The sequence below is a fragment of the Crocodylus siamensis genome, chromosome 11, assembly GCF_052110815.1.
Source record: "Crocodylus siamensis isolate JL-2025a chromosome 11, ASM5211081v1, whole genome shotgun sequence".
NCBI lineage: Eukaryota > Metazoa > Chordata > Crocodylia > Crocodylidae > Crocodylus > Crocodylus siamensis.
Window position 1 is genome coordinate 46,111,442 of NC_143405.1, and position 17,365 is coordinate 46,128,806.

At 48.6% G+C, this 17,365-nt stretch overlaps 2 protein-coding genes across 2 annotated transcripts in view; one reads left to right on the forward strand and one right to left on the reverse strand.

Annotated features, from left to right (window-relative positions):
- DNAH12 (dynein axonemal heavy chain 12) overlaps nucleotides 1–8,936 on the reverse strand; it is a 162,828-nt gene extending 153,892 nt beyond the window's left edge. Inside the window, exons 1-2 of the mRNA XM_090022245.1 lie at nucleotides 8,808–8,936; nucleotides 1,710–1,879 (exon numbers count right to left, since the gene is read on the reverse strand). Of these exons, the coding sequence (XP_089878371.1) occupies nucleotides 1,710–1,879 (170 nt within the window). The 5' untranslated portion in view covers nucleotides 8,808–8,936. The remainder of the gene's footprint in view (nucleotides 1–1,709; nucleotides 1,880–8,807) is intronic.
- A 462-nt stretch (nucleotides 8,937–9,398) lies between these two features.
- PDE12 (phosphodiesterase 12) lies at nucleotides 9,399–15,736 on the forward strand. The gene is made up of 3 exons (XM_090022246.1): nucleotides 9,399–10,720; nucleotides 13,292–13,370; nucleotides 14,074–15,736. The coding sequence occupies exons 1-3, from the start codon at nucleotides 9,509–9,511 to the stop codon at nucleotides 14,514–14,516; spliced, it is 1,734 nt and encodes a 577-aa protein (XP_089878372.1). The 5' UTR covers nucleotides 9,399–9,508; the 3' UTR covers nucleotides 14,517–15,736.
- Nucleotides 15,737–17,365: the final 1,629 nt, after the last annotated feature.

The window sequence follows — 17,365 nt, forward strand, 5'->3', positions numbered from 1 at the left end:
GAGGGTAAGTTTAGATTAGATATTAGGAGGTGCTACTTCACAGTCAGGGCGGCTAGGGCCTGGAACCAGCTTCCAGGGGAAGTGGTGCAGGCTCCTAGCCTGGGGATTTTTAAAAGGAAGTTAGATGAGCACCTTGCCGGGGTCATCTGACCCCGGTGCTCTTTCCTGCCAGGGCAGGGGGTCGGAGTAGATGATCTACCTAGGTCCCTTCCGACTCTAGCTACTATGAAACTACTATGAAACTACGAAACTAGGAGCGAGGCACTCTGAGTCATGGCAGGAAGATCTGGCACGGCACGTAGAAACCATGCACCGGGCCCAGCCAGGTCCTGCTGGCCCTGGGGACTGTCTACTGCCAGGCTGGGCTCTTGCTGACAGGACCCAGTGAGGCACATGGGGACCACATGCTGGGCTCAGCCAGGTTTGGGGGCCTCTCTGCTGCTGGGCTGGGCCCTTGGTAGCAGGACCTGCCACACTTGGGGCCCCTCTACCGCCCAGCTGGGCTGGGCCATTGGTGGCAGGACTCAGCGCGGTGTGCAGGGACTGTGTGCTGGGCCCAAAAACATCCTGCCACCCCCAGGGCCCCTCTGCCACCCAGCTGGGCTGGGCCCAGCCAGGTGCTGCCACCCTTGGGGCCCCTCCGCTGCCTGGCTGGGCCAGGCTGGGCTGGGCCCAGGGCACCAGGACCTAGTGCAGTGCACGGGGACCATGCACCAGGCCTGCCAGATCCTGCCAGCCCTGGGGTTGCTTCTGCTGCCCTGGGCCCAGCCCAGTTGGGCAGCAGAGGAGCCCCAAGGGCAGCAGAACCTGGCTGGGCAGGGATTGGGGGGCTGGCGGGGGGAGGGGCCAGGGGAACAGGTGGAGCTGGCGGGGATCCCCTCCATGGTCCCCTCCCCCCTCCTCCAGCCCCCCCCCGACCCCTTACTCACCATCACCGGAGCCCTGGTGCTGAACACGCGGCCTGGCCGGCTGTACGTTTCAGCACCAGGGCGAGGGGCCAACCATGGAGATGCTCTGGCAGCCAGGGTGTCTCCCTGGAGGACCCAGCCTCCAGTTGCCTCAGGGCACACTCCAGGACTGTGCTCTGCCCCATTTTTTTTGTTTTGGTTTTTTTCGGTCTAATTTTCTCCCTGTGCTGCAAACATGCAGCGTGGGGAACATTTTTTTGTTTCCACACATGCCTCTTGCCCTGCCTCAAAAGGGTTTGAGACAGGGCAAGAGGCACGTGCGCGCTCGTCTGGATGTGCCCCATGGGTTTAAGTGACATGGGTTTGAATGAGTGAGTGCATGAGTGTGTTTATGTGTTAAGGTGACCAGTGCCCCTCATACCAATAAAATTATAAATGCAAACTTTGAGGTAACATCACATCCCGTCCAATAAGCTAGAGTTTATGATGATCCCGAGAGTTGGTCCTTTGTAGCCAACATCCATCATAAGTGCTACTTAAATCTAAACATTTCCTTTATTCCTAACCTTATCCCAGAAGAGTTCTGACCCTGTAAAGAAAAAAAAAGGATCAAGAAATTTCACCATCTTTGCTATACAATTTTGTACAGATGATGCTTAAATACTATAGTGAGTATTGCACTGGATAGCAATGCAGAATTCTAGACAGAAACTCTTAAAACCTCTCAGCTATATCAGAGTAAACTGATATTTTAATTTCAAGCTTGAATACCACTTATTTATTGAACTGAATTTAACTCACACTATCTGATGAAGTATCTTTTGCTGTTCCTTAAATCTTCGGTGTTTCAGTAACTTATTGTGTGTTGGTGAAACATCAGCTGTGATTGCTGTAGGAAAGACGATCGGTGGCAACCGCATGCTCCAACTCTTTTTTTCAGTAGGTGCTGTTGATCTATTTGAAAGCGCCATCTAAAACCATAATAAAACAAGATATTAAGATACATCTTCCCAAAAACAGATAGAATAAATCACAGATTAAATTGTACTTGCAGCAGAATGTGTTACTTGCAATAATTTCCATAATCCAAGCGCCAGAGCATTCACACTTCTGTAAGAGAAAAGTCTATATTTTCTAAAAAAAAGAAAAGTCTATATTTAAACTTCAAAGTAAACTGAGATAATTAGGGCTCTCTTCTTTCATTGGCACATACAAAAGCAAGTAACTAGATCTGGTATGTGTGGCTCTGAAAGCTGTAAGATGAACTTTACTTATGTTGTTCTTTTTGTTTTGGTAGATCTGCATGGCTAGGGACAGACATTCAAAAAGCCTGAGCCAAAATTAATTCAGTCTTTGGAGGTTAGTCTAACCTGCAACGCTTGAGCCAATTTTGAGACATTCCCTTTTCATTCTAGAAACGCAGACACATGCCTGCAGTGGCTCAGGCTAAAAGCCAAAGGTGCAGGGAATGGGGGTGCTACAACAGCCATCCCATCCCTTCCACAATGCTGTGCTGAGGTGGGCATGGCCAGGCCCCAGCAGGATGCTCTGAATAGGGAAGGGTTCCCTGCCACTGTCTGTTGATAACAGAGCACTTAGCTACACAGCAGGGAGTTACACAGGAAGTTATCAGCCCATCAGACAAAACAAAGCTTCTCTCATTAGCTCAACCTCTTATTAAACAACTTTTTCCAAGCAAGGAATGGAGGGGCATTACCAGCTACCTGTTGATTAGCTTTAAACAGGCCTAAGTGGACACTGTTCTGTCTGCCTTTGTCCTGTCTCCCACAGCACGTACCGTAGCCAGCATGTGGTATACTAGCTAATGCTGAGAGGTGTCTGTGTAAGGCAGAGAGGAAAGGAGGAATCCCTGCTTGAGCAGGAAGTGGTGAGGGGGATGGCGGGAGCAGAAGGAAACCAGGCAGACCCCACTGTACCTGCAGTTTTTGTCAGAGCTGCAGCCAGGGAGCAGAGGGTGGGGCCAGTGCTGCCAGGCTGGAGTACAGAGCAGACCCCTGCCCAAGGTTGCAAAGCATCTGGAATGCTGGAGGACTCTGAATTAACTTAAACCAGCAAGGGGTCTGGGACAGACATTGCATAAACCGGTTTGACCCAAATCAGTTAAGTCTGATACTACATTCAAACAGGTTTACTGCAAAACAGTTTCAGGCATTTTCAGACTAATTTATGTGCACTGAACCTTTGTTCTGTTACAGCTTAAAACCAGTTTGTGTGTAATGTCTGTCCCTAGCCTATATGAAAACTGGGTTGTAGACATGTTTCCAGATCAGCACTGCTGGTAAATATGGTAGTTTCCCTTCAGGATTATACCAACCTGCCTATCTTCTGGCTTTTGCTGGAGGTGAAGGCTTTTCATTCAATTGTCTTGCATTCCAGCTTCTCAATTATAACTCTGCCTTTACTTAATGGACTAGCAAATTGCCCATCAAGAAGGAAGTGGGGTGGGGGGAGATGCGGAGCGAGAGGGGATGGAGGGAAGCTTGCTAACCTTAACTGTAACCGTAACCCCCACCCCCCCATGCCGCCACAGCTTTCCAGGAGCAAGGGAGGGGAGGGGGAATGTTGCCCCACCATCCCCCTCTGCTAGTACCCCATGCTGCCACCACCTCCAAGGAGCAGTCACCTCCCCTTCATCCCTGCAGTCACGGTGGCACTCTGATGCCTCTGGGGAGCAGGTCCATAGGTGGGGGTGAGGCCAGCGCCTCACCCGCCTCCCCCACTCCATCCCCTCCATCATGACAACACTCTGCCACCACCTCCAGGGAGTAGGACCAGGGGAGGGGGGTGAGGCCAGCAGTGCTGGCCTTGCCCCCTGATTCTGTCCTTGCCAGCACTCCACCACCTCCAGGGATCAGGGTCAGGAGGGAGGGTGAGGCCAGAGGCGCTGGCCTTCCCCCGCCACTCCACCCCTTCTGTCCCTGCAGTCGTAACAGTGCTCTGCCACAATGCCACTTGTCCATGATGCTCTTGGAGCATTCTGTGGTTGTTTCAGTAACTGATCAGAGTGCTCCAAGAATGTTATAGACAGACAGACCGAATGACTAAGCCCTTTATTATATTAGAATTATCAACCTTTTTTCTTAAACATCCAGTCAGGCAGTAGGCTAGGAAACTGATGATCACTCTCTCTGCACTTTGATTAGCCAAAGATTGGTGCATTAACTCCCACAAACTCCTTCCCCATATCCTTACCAAAGGGACAGGGTGCACAAGCCAGGGAAGGGTGGGACTGATCCACAAGTACCAAGGAATGGAATCTGTACCATGACCTTGTGAAATTCTTCCTCTTGTGAAAACAAGAAGTCAGTGAGTGGAAAACTACAGGGCAGTATCAAAGAACTCGAGGGAAAATTAAAGATGATAAGGATGTAGAGACCTGGTAAAGAGATAAAAAATTAGATCAGGAAGGAAGAAAGAGTAATGGAGAAGTACTTCTACCAAAAAGCCTGAAAGGGACAAATACACTACTATCTGCTTCCTGAAGATGTAGGTATAAAGTGAAAAATATTGTGTTCTCTTTTAATTTGTAAGTATGTAAATTTGATCTTAGGCTTTTCAATGGGTTAATGGAGACAGTCTGATCTCCAAATATATGTCTTTGTACATGCTGTTTTATTTTTAATTTAGCTTGTGCCTCATTATAGCTACGAAGAGCAAAATAAGATCCCTAGCCAGTCCTTTAACGGAACAGAATGCACTTATATTTGTGTGGAAACTGAACATCTGAATACTCCTCTGAGTATGTAAAAAGTACAAGAGTTAGACAAGCCCCCTTCCCCCCCCTTTTAAAAGCGAAGGTATAACTACATTAATGTCAGTTTTTCTTTTGAAGAATCCAAAAGCTCCCTGGCCCTGCAATGAAATTTTTTATATACCAACCACAACAATTAATCATATTTTATGCTTACTGCTTGTGGTATATAGCGATTGGTAGTATTCCTACACCTCTCTGGAATATTACATGTGCTGTACCACTGTTAACACTTAATAAAAATATTATGTTTACATCTGTTTATATTTCATCTTTGAAAGATATTGAATTAGCAGGTTCTAATATAGTGAATGGAACATCCCTTTCATACCTCCGCTGGTCAGGGTAAGACCAATTGCCATATCTGAGGTCAGAAAGGAATTTTACCCCATGGTCAAATTGGTATTGACTAGTGGGGGTTTTGCCTTCCTTTACAGCAGGGATGTGTGGCCCTCTATCCAGGAACTCTTGAGCATATACTGACAACATTTTATAAAAGCAAAACATTGGCTGCCATGGTTCTCCTGCTTTACCTGTAGCAAATTAGGGTGTTAGGTTTATTCTGTATCAGGATTGACAGGAGGCAGGTTTAGATTACTGTTTGTATAGGATGGTTTAGATAGGGTTGATCCTGCCTCAGGCAAAGGGTTGGATTAGATGACCCATGAAGCCCTGCTTCTAGGCCTCCTTCTCTGTGATTCCATGCAAGTAGTTCACAGGCCTGGTTCTCACCTAGATAAACACATTTTCCTACTTTGCAATACAAAACAAAGATTGTCACAGTCCCAACAATCTTCTGAAGTCCCTTCCACTTCCATTTTCCTTAATTTCTAGCTTTAAAAAAAAACAAGAGACACACACAGACACTGCACATCCCAAATTGCAGCAGCTGGCTTCCTAGGCAGAATAGGACAGTTGCCACACTCTGTTAACCCAGCCAATCCTGTTCTTCATTTCTGCAAGGAGCCTGCTAACGAGCAGGGATCCAGGATTTCTCTTTCCTGCAGAAAAATGCAGATTTTCCCCTTTAAAGGAGAAAAATGTGGGAAACAGCAGGTTTTCCCTTACAGGCTGGCACATGCATCATGTGCACGTGCACACATGCTTATGACCAGCAATACAGCCGAAAAACATGGCGGAGAGCAGCTCTCTCCAGGTATGTCTACTGGGGGGGACACAGATGATGCATGAGGGCAGAGATGACATGAGGGAGCACAGGTGACACGTCATGGAGGTTTGGAGAGGCACATATCAGGGGGGTACAGCAGGTTACAGGACTGCAGCCTGGCTGGATTAACAACAGGCAGGTGCAACTTCATGTGGGAGGGCAGAGCGGGGCAAGGAGGCTTGGTGCTGCCACCATTGCCAGGAACTCCACGCTACCATGGCTACTAAGATGATGGTCTGTCCACCCATCAGCAGCAGGGAGGCACAACTTTGCAGTGCCTCACCTTGGCAGCCATGAAGGCACAGCTGGCATGTGCCCTCCCTATGGCCCCACAACATGTTACTTAGGGCATTGCCTATTCCTGCATAACCCCTGCCCCCAACCCCTTCCCTGCATGCTGGGGAACTGTGGGCAGTGGGTTGGGAGTGAGGGGCACCAGCAGGGCTCCAGGGCCACGGGTTGAGTGAGGGGAAACAGCATGGGCAGGGCACCAGCGTATCAGGACTGCTCAGCACCACAAAGCAGTGAGGGGGACAGCCACAGCTGGACACACATTCTGGTGAGCAAAGCAGGTGGGAGAGCTCTGATTTTCCATGATATAAAAACCAAAATCAAATACCAAAATGTATAGGTATTTAGAATTTAATTATAATGATCAAGGCACTAGTAACTCCCACATTACTTTAAAATTGTAAATATATCAAAACACTGTGTTCAATTAATACACACACACACACACCCACTAACATGCCCTCTGAAGTCCCTTCCACTTCCATTTTCCTCAATTTCTAGCTTTAAAAAAAAAACAAGAGACACACACAGACACTGCACATCCCAAATTGCAGCAGCTGGCTTCCTAGGCAGAATAGGACACACATACATACGCACTTGCAGGCATACATATCCCAAGCTCTCTCTCACACACACACACACACACACACACACACACAGTGGTGTTCCAGAAAACTGAAGATTTTGGTTCTCTTTATGAGGGAATTTTGATTTCTTTTTTCAGAGGAGAGCAGGATCTTTCTTAATGAGGCAAAAAGACACTGCCCCGTTTTCTTTGGGGTCAATGGCAAGTTTGACTCATAGCTCAAGATCCAAGTATCCTATTAATATTAGGCCTCCATGGAAAGGAAAAGCAGCAGCCATCACAACTAAGTATAGGAGTATAACTTCAGTGCATGATAATTCAAGAAGTAAGGGGAGTCAGACTACACAGAAGGAAGATCTTTTTCTGAAATTAATTCAGATTTAAAGAAATGAAGTCAGAGAGTTGCCAGGGATTCACATAAAACCAGGATCCCCTATTCCTCCTCTCATTTCCCAAATGCGAGTGGATTGAGCCTACTTTGCACATGCTCACCAAAGGTTATACAGACACAAAAAAAAGAAAGAAAGCATGAAAATCTGGCACTAGAAACTTGTCCAAAACCACTCCAAAATTGAAGGTTGCTTCAAAGGAAGGTGGTGACATGAGAGGCCTCCTTCTGAGCATAACAGGAGCTGAAGGGCTTCAATTAACCATGGTCATGCTGGAAAACAGGCTGGGGATACAGACTGACCGAGACAGGCTCACAGTCACTTGTGGGCAGATCAAAACCTGATGATGTTTAACACTGAGAAATGCAGATTATTTCTCCCCAGATGGAGCACTTTGCAACACACTTACAGGGTTGGCAGTGCTATACTTGCTAGCACCACAACCAAAAGAAACCTGGGTGTCGTGCTAGACCACAGAATGAAGAAAAGCCACCAACCCAATGCTGCAGCTAGCAAAGCAAATAAGATACTGGCATGGGCAAATGGTGACACCTTACTTGGCGGGGGGCACATGCCCCCCTCCCCCCTGTGACGGGGGGGGCGGGGAGGAGTCCTCTGTGGCAACATTCATTGACTGGGAAGTGGCCGCAGCACTACATATGGTGCTCCTGCTCCCCAGCTGGTGTTCACAGGGAGACGGACATTGGTGGTCCAGCCTGCCCCTCCTGCCTATCACCTAAGCAGAAAACATGGCTGATCACGGGGTGCACATGGACCCCCTACACATTGCCCCTGGGCAGTGGTGTGCATCTACGGATGCATCTCAAACAAGTCTCAAGGCTGTTGTCCTCCTGCTCTATTCAGTTCTGGGAGTCTCACTTCAGGAAGGATGTGGTAAAGGCTGAGCGAGTCCAAAGGAGGACTATACATATGGTTAGAGGTCTGGAGAGCAGATCATATAAGAGGCCGAAAGACATGGGACTGTTCAGCCTGAAGAAGAGAAGACTTGGGGGGGACGTGGTAGCAGCCTATAAGTACAGAAGGGCCTGGGGGAGCATCTGTTCACTAAGGCACCCCAGGGGAAGACAAGGAATAATGGTCATGAATTGCTAGCAGATTGCTTTAGATTGGACATAAGGAAAAATTTCTCTATGGTTTGAGTGTCCAGGGTCTGGAACAGACTTCCCCCCAGAGGTGGAAATGTTCCCTACTCTGGAAACATTCAAAAAACATCTGACCCCACCAGTCTTCCCTGCCCAAGTGCAGGGGGGCTGGACCCAATGATCCATGAGGTCCCTTCCCACCCCTGACAACTATGAATCAATAGCTAACATGATCGCTACATATCCCAGCAGATGCCCACATCCCTAATGGCTTCCTGGTGCTCTGTGATCTAGAAACGGCTAGTTGGTTGAGTTCAGCTAGAGGCAAAACCTGCTTTCACTCGGTTTGATTTTCCCCCTGCCCAGGAGCGGCAGGAGGCTCCAGACTAGGACCGCAAGACCCAGGACAGCCCCGTGGTCGGGGGCCGAGGCGCAGCTCTCCCAGGAGGAGGCTGCGTCTGAGAAGCTGCCCCTTCAGTCCCAGTGCGGGGCGGTAGCGGCGAGTCGACGTGGGTCCGGATGGCCGGAGCCAAGACTTCGTCTGCGGCCCCTTGCCCGGCAGCTGGCCCCGGTCCCGCAGGGCTCCTCACCTGAACGGCCCCGTCCGCACAGCGGCGCAGCCCAGGCTCTTGCGGGGCGAGGCAGCCCCGACACCCGGCCCCGGCGGACACCCCCCAGCGCCCAGCCGAGCCGCTCCGCTCCGGCTCTGGGCGGGCTGCGCTGGTTGCCAGGACGCGGTTGCCATGGGCCGGGGCCGCCCCCGCGGGGAGGCAGGGGAAGGGGCCCGGCCCGACGCCTGCGCGGCGCCGCAGGGAGAGCGGAGCAGCCGTGGCCCAGCCCCCGCCTGCCCCACGACGAGGCCCCGCCGCTGCAGCCCTCCATCAGGGGCTCCGGACGGCCGCGCGACCCCCAGCGCCTCACGCCCAGCAAGGTCCGAGCGCAAGGCCTCCCTCCGCCGCAAAACGAGCTCCCGCCCTCGCTCCGAGCCGGGAGCCCGCAGAGGTCGTGCACAGCCGGCCCAACGGTCCCGCCGCCTAGCTGAGATGGAAAAGCGCGGTGCTAAGACCCAGCGCTACATCACCCCTCCCCCTAACAACCATACTCCCGACTGACTTGTATTACTTCCAGCAAAAGCCCCGCCCTCCCAAAAGGATCTCGGCACTTCCGGCGGGGGGTGAAGCTGCCGGCTTCTTTTCTGTCAACACGTCGGTTTGGCCCGGAAGCGGTTCTGCGTCGTCACATCCGCTCCGTGGCCTTCCAACAGTTTACGCGGCGCGGCGGCAGGGGACGCATGGTGCCGGCCGGCGCGCTCCGGTTCCTGCGGCTGCAGCTGTACTCCCGTGCGGCAGCGGGGCTGGCTGGCGCCATGGAGCGGGCCGTGGTGCGCTGCGTGCCCGCCGAGCCCAAGCTCATTCTCTCGTTAGTGGTGAGCGACGGCAGCGCCCGGAACCTGCAGCGCGACCGCGAGGAGCCGCTGGGCCGCGCGCTCGCCCGCATCGCCGTCCACGCCGCCAAGGGCTGGGCCAAAGCGGCCAAGAAGGGCCGCAAGGGCCCGGCCAGCAGGGAGGAGCTGCCGCTGCCTGCCGTGCGCCTCTTTTCCCGCGATGGTGAGGCCGTGGCCGACGACGTGCCCAACACCGACGCGTGGCAGGACGGTGCCGTGTTGCAGATCGGCGACATCACGTACCGTGTGGAGCGCAACCCGCCTATGCTCACAGAGTTGCACCTGCCACGCTCGCTGCTGGCCGGCTTCCCTGTCTGCCCCAAGCTGGCCACTGAGTTCACTGCACCTCACCACTGCCTCTTCCGCTGGTTCTGTGAGCGGCCACCCGGCGCCGATGGGGCTCAGCCCACCTGGGTGGATGTCGAGGGTGGCGACCAGCAGGTCTTCGTGCCCAGCAATGTGCATGTGGGGCAGCGCCTCAAGCTGCACTGCACGCCCCATGATGGGCTGCAGCGCTATGGTGTCCCCCGCGAGGTCGAGAGCATGGGGCCCGTGGAGGCGGGGCCTGGTGCCTGCACCTTTGATGCACGACACCTGTACACACGGAAGTTGGCCCCCGCCGGGTCCCTCCGCGCTGTGTCTTACAATGTGCTGGCTGATACCTACGCACAGACTGAGTTCTCGCGTACTGTGCTTTTTCCCTACTGCGCTCCCTACGCCCTGGAGCTTGACTACCGCCAGAGCCTGCTGCACAAGGAGCTGGCTGGCTATCATGCTGACCTCATGTGCCTGCAGGAGGTGGACCAAGCCGTCTTCACAGACAGCTTAGGGCCAGCCCTAGAGGCCTTTGGCCTCAAGGGGCTCTTCAAGATCAAGGAGAAGCAACGTGAAGGCCTGGCCACCTTCTACCGCCAGGCCAAGCTCCAGCTGCTGAGCCAGCATGACCTCACCTTTAGCCAGGCCTTGCAGGAGGACCCGCTGCACCGGGAGCTGCAGGACAAGCTGGCCACTTACCCCGTGGTGCAGGAGAAGGTGCTGCAGAGGTCCTCTGTGCTGCAGGTAGTGTTTGTGGCCAGGTCAGCCCCTGGAACAGGGTGGCAAGCCTAGCAGTGTCATTGTGGGTGTTGGGAAGCAGGGCTCTTCAGCTGAGGTGGGAACATGGCCACTACAGAGGGCAGGATTCTCATTAAGGGCAATGGGTGGCTCCTGGGCAAGACAGAAGTGCAGAACAGGAACATGCAGGAGGAGATTGGTGAGGATGTGGATTGAGAGGGAGCACTTTGCATAGTGCAGTGTATGTGGCTGCCTGCTGGCTGCTTAAAGCATGAAATGCATTTTGACTTCATTTGCTGAAGTTCTGGGATGGGTTTAACAGTCTGTCTCTGCCATTTACTTGCATCTGACTGCACCTGATGGCACAGGCAGCCTCTGTATGTGGTGAGCACACAGCAGATTATGGAGGGGACAGGAACAGAAAGAGCAGCAGATCAGGCAGAGGAAGGGGATCACAGTGGCAGTTGGAGAGAGTGTGGGGCAAATTTGTGGCACACCTGCCAAAAAGGTTGGCTTGGCCCTTACTGCTCTGGAATAAGGACTTGCAATTGACAGGGTTACATTTTTCCTATATCAAAAATCCACCTCAATTTAATTGCTTTACTGTGACTTCAAACCATCTTAAAGTGAACTTGTAATCTAAATTAGGTTAAGACTGGATATTTGATAGTCACACTTTCTAAAATGTCTGGTATGAGCCTAAATTAAAAATAAAATGACAAACTAGTAAACATTATGGTTTGGGACAGGGGACGGGTGGCAGTCTGTCACTCCTTTTAGCACAGGGGTGGGCAAATTATGGCTCATAGGCCAGATCTGACCTGCCAGGCCCTTTCATTTGGCCTGTAGCACCCACCAATGAATTGTACCCAACCCAGCCCTTCTGCCCATGAAGGTGGAAGCGAGGTGCCCACATGTACATACACCCCCAAACATTCTGTTGCACCTTGTTCTCACCCTTGTGGGTGGAAGTGCCTGGCCATCACACAGCTGCAGCTCCTGGAGACCTGCTCTACTTCCCCTGCCTCCCAGTTGCTCCAGGCAGCAGAAAGGGAAGTGGCAGGAACAGCGTCTGAGCTGCAGCTGGGTGGGAGCACAGAGCCTGAGCCCAGGGGGGAGCTCAGGTGGGCATAAGGGAGGGTTGGGGGTGTGGGGACCCATCTCTCCATGTTCCCTTTGGCAGGAGCTGGCAGAAGCAGCAGCAGCAGCATGCAGGAGCAGCTGCTGGTGCCTGGTGGGGCATATCTCTGGCCAGTGATGCATGTCACGAAAAGAGGCATAGCCTCTGCTGGGCAGTCTATCGCTTAGGCTTCCCACCGCGCATGCACAGCCCTTACATGGTATGGGAGGGGAGCCCTGTGTGTTGAAGCTGGCTGCCTTCCCTGCCCCCCTGCAACTTCCCTCCTGTGCTGCGCAACTCCAGCAGGGAAGGCAGCTGGCTCCTGCACATGGGGCTTTCCTCCCATGCCGGGTGAATGCAGGGGCTTCGCATGCATCGATAGAGACTGCCCAGCGGAGGCTGCGCCCCTTGCCACTATGTGCAGTGCTGGCTGAAGCTGCACCCTGCTGGGCAAGAACACCCCAAGCACCCCTCTACCCTCCCTCACACTCCACAAATATCACACACCCACACCCTGTCTCAACCCCCGACATATACACAATCACCCAACATACCCTGTGCCCCCAGCACACACAGCCATATCCCCTCATAAACACCCCCAAACCTCCCCACCCTACCATACACACCCCCACAGTATACAAGACTAAGAAATTATTTTTGAGTTATGTGCACCTTTGCATACAGTATACAAACCCAAATCATGACAAAAATATTTTTTGTAATAAAATTACAATGTTATAGTAGGTATTTGATTTTTAGTGTATGATTTGGCTTTTTTTCTGGTTCTAAGATGGCAACCCCTCCTCCCAAAAGGAGTATTTCCAGGGGGCAAGGGTTAGGGGGTGGGATTTCTAGTCACAGGATAGGGGTGAGGCAATTGTCAAGGGGCAGGGCTACCCACGCAGCCCTTGACAGCTCACCAAAACTCCTTAAGCGGCTGAAATAATTACCTGTGCCTGTTTAGCAGTACTGTAAGCACCAATCCTACTTCTTAACTTTGATTTTATTTTTCGTGTCCCCTGTTTCCAGGTGAGTGCAAATATAAGTATTTCTACAAGCAAAACCTTAGTTTGGTGTTCTAGTAACTGTGGTAATGAAAAAGCCACTCATCTAGAGATAGTGTGACTAGTAAACTTTCTCTTGTGAGTGACACTAAACATTTTTAATAAGTGCTTGGATCAACTTCTCAAATACAGACTAGTGTAGTACTAGCTTTTTCAGAGTGCAAAGAAAGGACTCCACTGTTCTTGCAAGGTGGGGCAGGACAAAAGACTGAAAAGGAACAATCAAATGAAGAGTTGGGGAAAACACTAGAACAAGATCTCTTGCAGATGTTTTTTTTTTTTTAAACTGCATTAAAATGCTTTAGCTTGTGTTTTTACATAAATCTTTTGGAGGTCTGCTAGTTCTATTCTGACTTTAATATTTTGTATGAGAGCATTCATTGTCTTGTGTAGGTTTCAGTTCTTCAGTCTACAAATGAGCCATCCAGGAAGATTTGCGTAGCCAACACTCACTTGTACTGGCATCCAAAAGGTAATTTTGCTACTGTAGCCATAAGTATATAATCAGGTCAGCTAAACTTTTCTAGTCCTGATCCTGTCTCCCCAACTCTCATTATTGGAAGCAAGGGCTTTCCTAGCTTGTTTCTTCTCAGAAGGAAAGTACAACTAATGTGCCTGCATACAGGGGATTGTGTCATAGTGAGAATCTGCCTGGTTATGTTTAGCATACAGCTCTTATAGGCAAGCCCGTCAAACCATGATTTGTTAATATAGCTGGAGTCACAAAATATAGCATCCCCATCCTCATTGGAATTGGTAAGGTTGCATTGTGGGGTAGATAGCCAAGCAGAAGAGTCAAGTGTCAGGCTCAGGAGAGGTACCCTGATCTCCAGGTGTTCCTAGAGGACATGGGGTAGAAAGGAGCCATTTGGATGGCTATGAAGCAGAGTGATAGAGTTCCCTTGGAGCCAGGGAACTGATTGAACAAATGTGAAAGAAGCCTCTTTTCAATCAAGCTCATTCTTATTTAAAGGAAAACAGGAAGAGGGTGTATTTAAATGTTCCTAGTCCCCTCAATCATGGACCAGGCTTAAAACATCTTGCCCTAGTCATAACATTTGAAGGTTGTCCTGAATGATTTCATGCATAGGCAAACCTTAAATCAGCATCTTAAGAGAAAAATCCTTTGAGACTACTGAACAAAGTATACAAGTAATGTGTTTTTATGTTCTTAGGTGGAAACATTCGTCTCATCCAAGCTGCTGTAGCCTTGTCTCACATTAGGCACATAGCATGTGAGCTGTATCCTGGTATACCAATCATATTTTGTGGGGATTTTAACAGTACCCCATCAACTGGACTGTATCATTTTGTTAGCAGCGGCAGTATTGATGAACATCATGAAGATTGGGTCTCTAGTGGCGAAGAAGAAAAGTGCAGTATGTCTTTAACACACCCTTTCAAACTACAAAGTGCTTGTGGAGAACCTGCATATACAAACTATGTTGGTGGGTTTCACGGCTGCCTGGACTACATATTCATTGACGCACATGCTCTAGAGGTAGAACAAGTAATTCCATTGCCAAGTCATGAAGAAGTTACTACTCATCAGGCCTTACCAAGTGTTTCACATCCTTCTGATCATATAGCACTAATATGTGATTTAAAGTGGAAGTAAAATAGTACTGACACAGCTCTTCCTCTGACCTTTTAAGCAAGAAATTCATTTACTTTAGTGGAACTTGTACCATGCTTGAATGCAACAAAAAGAAAAGCGGGAGTGACTACTGGAAAGTTCACATGCTTTATCAGCTGTAATATAAACTCCTTGTTGAGCGTTTTGTTTGACTAGTCGTAACATTTGCATGACAACTTTTTATAACTAGGAGCAAACATTTAAGACAGGTGCGGGGAGGAAACATTCAAGACATTAGGGGGTGCTATATAAGATAATTTTTTGTGCATTCATTTTTTTTAAATGTAATCTAGTCTGACTTATAAATACATATTAAGCAAATGTTGGACAATGCAGAACTAGTTGGGGAGGAGGGGGAATAAGCAAATGGCTTGAATCCAATTTGTTATGCCCATTGTCATCACAAGACAGCTGCACTTTCTAACAAATCTAAAATACAAATAGCCTCATTCATTTGCCATTCCTGATGCATCTTTCAAGCAAGTAGCCTGTTCAGTGCATTTATATCCACTAGCACCTGACATTTTTAAGCTAGTTATTATCTGAACAGAGTTGTACAGTTATAGAGCCATCCAGCTTAAATATAAAAGTAAAATTAAAAATAAAAATGTTTTAACTTCCTCTGCTCAGTTCTTAGTAACTTGTAAACCCCCACCCATTATAACAAACCAAAATCAAGTATAATGAATAAACAATGGTTTTTGTTTGAGCAGTTAGCTTTGAACACAATTTCAGCAGGGATAAGTCTAACCATCTAATATGCCATTTTTTTAACTGTAGGGAAGATCTGAATTCAGATAACAATCTATACTTCCAAGCAGGGGAGGGAGTGGGTAGAGAGAGAAGAAAACAGTTATTGAGAAGAGCTAGTTGTAGGTATCATGCTTTGAAGAGAAACAGGGACCTTGAAACAAATTCAACTTCAGAAAATTCTGCATTTTGCTTCTTTGTGTATTTTACGTATGTATTCGATTTAGGACAGAGTCTAGTTTTCCCTACCTCTGCATGCTTTTCTTTTTTCTTTTTTACCGGCGGACATATGGGGTGTTGGGAAAAATGTATATTGTCATATTTGAATTGGAAAGGTGGATGCTAAATCACTTACGAAGGCTTCCTTCCTCTTACAAAGACAGATTTTAAATAGTTTTCCTGAAGTTTTCTATTCTAGTCAATAAATGTCTTATTAATTCTTGTGATTGACACTGGTGTCATCTTAACTGTTTTCCAGTTATTGGTGTACTCTGGGGAAAGAAGCCCCAAGTTTGTCTGTCTCTCTCTCACACACACACACACACACTCACACTCCTATTTTAAAGCAGCAAAAATAACACCTATGCTGTTAATGGTGCAATAAATGCATGAAGATAAACTTTCTGAGGCTACTACAATTAAACTGTTAACAATTAATAGAAAACACAATGATGCTCAGGCAAGGCGATATAAAAACAACTCTGCCCTTATATTTTCTTCAAGAAAAACTGAAAACTAGAAACTAATTGTATATTCTCACACTGAATTTAGCTAACTACTGTACTGATAGAACTTAGGGGTCTCGGAACACAAATATAAATACACGCTACATTCCTATTCAGCCAGAATTGAAGCTTAAACTATCAACCGCTAATTATATGAATAAATGTTAACTGTCAAAGGAATCCTGCTGCTGCCCTTCTCCTAGGCACCAAACTGCCTTCTAGAGCAGGGATTTTCATCCTTTTTGGATTGGTGGTAGATGTGGTAGGGGGCTGACAACCCCCAGTTCTAGAGTAAGGGGATCTGTCCTGAGAGGAGAGTCTGAAGCTATTATCTACGTGGTGGTGGAGAAAGAAAGAGCAGACTAGGAGAGCCTGGGAGGAGAATCCTTCCAGGACTAAGACCCCAGTACAGCTACAATTCCATTTCGCTGAACACTGCCAACATAGGGCATTCCCTTTTAGGGCTGGTGCTAGTCTGGGGTGTGTAAAGCACAAAAGCAGATATTATTAGATCAGGCAGCTTTAATGTTGCACCTCTTGGGCCCAATGATGTCAGAAGAGACTTTACAAAACCCCTTAGCTGAAAGGAACAGATTCTTGTCAGAGGGTTTAAGATGACAAGCTGGCATTCACACCTATGGGTTGGACAACAGAAGGAGGGTGGTGGGAAGTTATGGGTTAATGGTAAGGTTTTTACCATTTACCAGGTTTTAAATGAAAATCCATATGTAAGGAATCCCATCAGATTAATACAGCGACAATGAATGCAGCATGCAACTAATAAGATGAACATATAATTGACAGGAATTACCTGGCGGGGTGGGGAGTGGAAATACAGTAATTTTTCTTTTCTTTCAATTCCTGCTATTCTTTTGTATTTTGTGTAGACAAAGCTCTTAAAACATTTTTGAGAGACTTTTTCCTGCTGAAAAATAAGTGATGTATGTACAGTCCACCTACTCTGTATCCAGTGCTTCTCAAGTGGAAGATATTTTTATTAAATAGAACTTGTGACAAAGTCTTAAAAAAACAGTTTTGTTGTTTTGCCTACAGCTGGAAGAAAATCTAGTGTATATAAGTTTCTGTATGTCTAGTGTACTGCTCCTGGCCTTTGCCTTCTTGGAGCATAGACTAACAAGTGGAAATTGTGCTGTAAACCTTTGATGTACATAATACTAAAGTTATACCTGTCACCAAGACACTTTTTCTTCTGAAACATGCCACCATTCTGAAGAACCATACTATGTGGTTACACTTGGGCAAGACATCCTGATAAAGAATAACAGCACTCGTTTCTGTCAACTACAGCAGGACATCATAAAAGCAGAAGCTTACTGTAGCAGTTGCAAGCATTCT

What these genes read in the sequence shown, in the direction of transcription:
- PDE12 (XM_090022246.1), top strand. Translation starts at nt 9,509, where the DNA reads ATGGTGCCGGCCGGCGCGCTCCGGTTCCTGCGGCTGCAGCTGTACTCC. An exon ending in AGAGGTCCTCTGTGCTGCAG is followed by an intron (nt 10,721 to 13,291) that starts GTAGTGTTTGTG and finishes TGTCTTGTGTAG; the next exon opens with GTTTCAGTTCTTCAGTCTAC. An exon ending in CTTGTACTGGCATCCAAAAG is followed by an intron (nt 13,371 to 14,073) that starts GTAATTTTGCTA and finishes TTATGTTCTTAG; the next exon opens with GTGGAAACATTCGTCTCATC.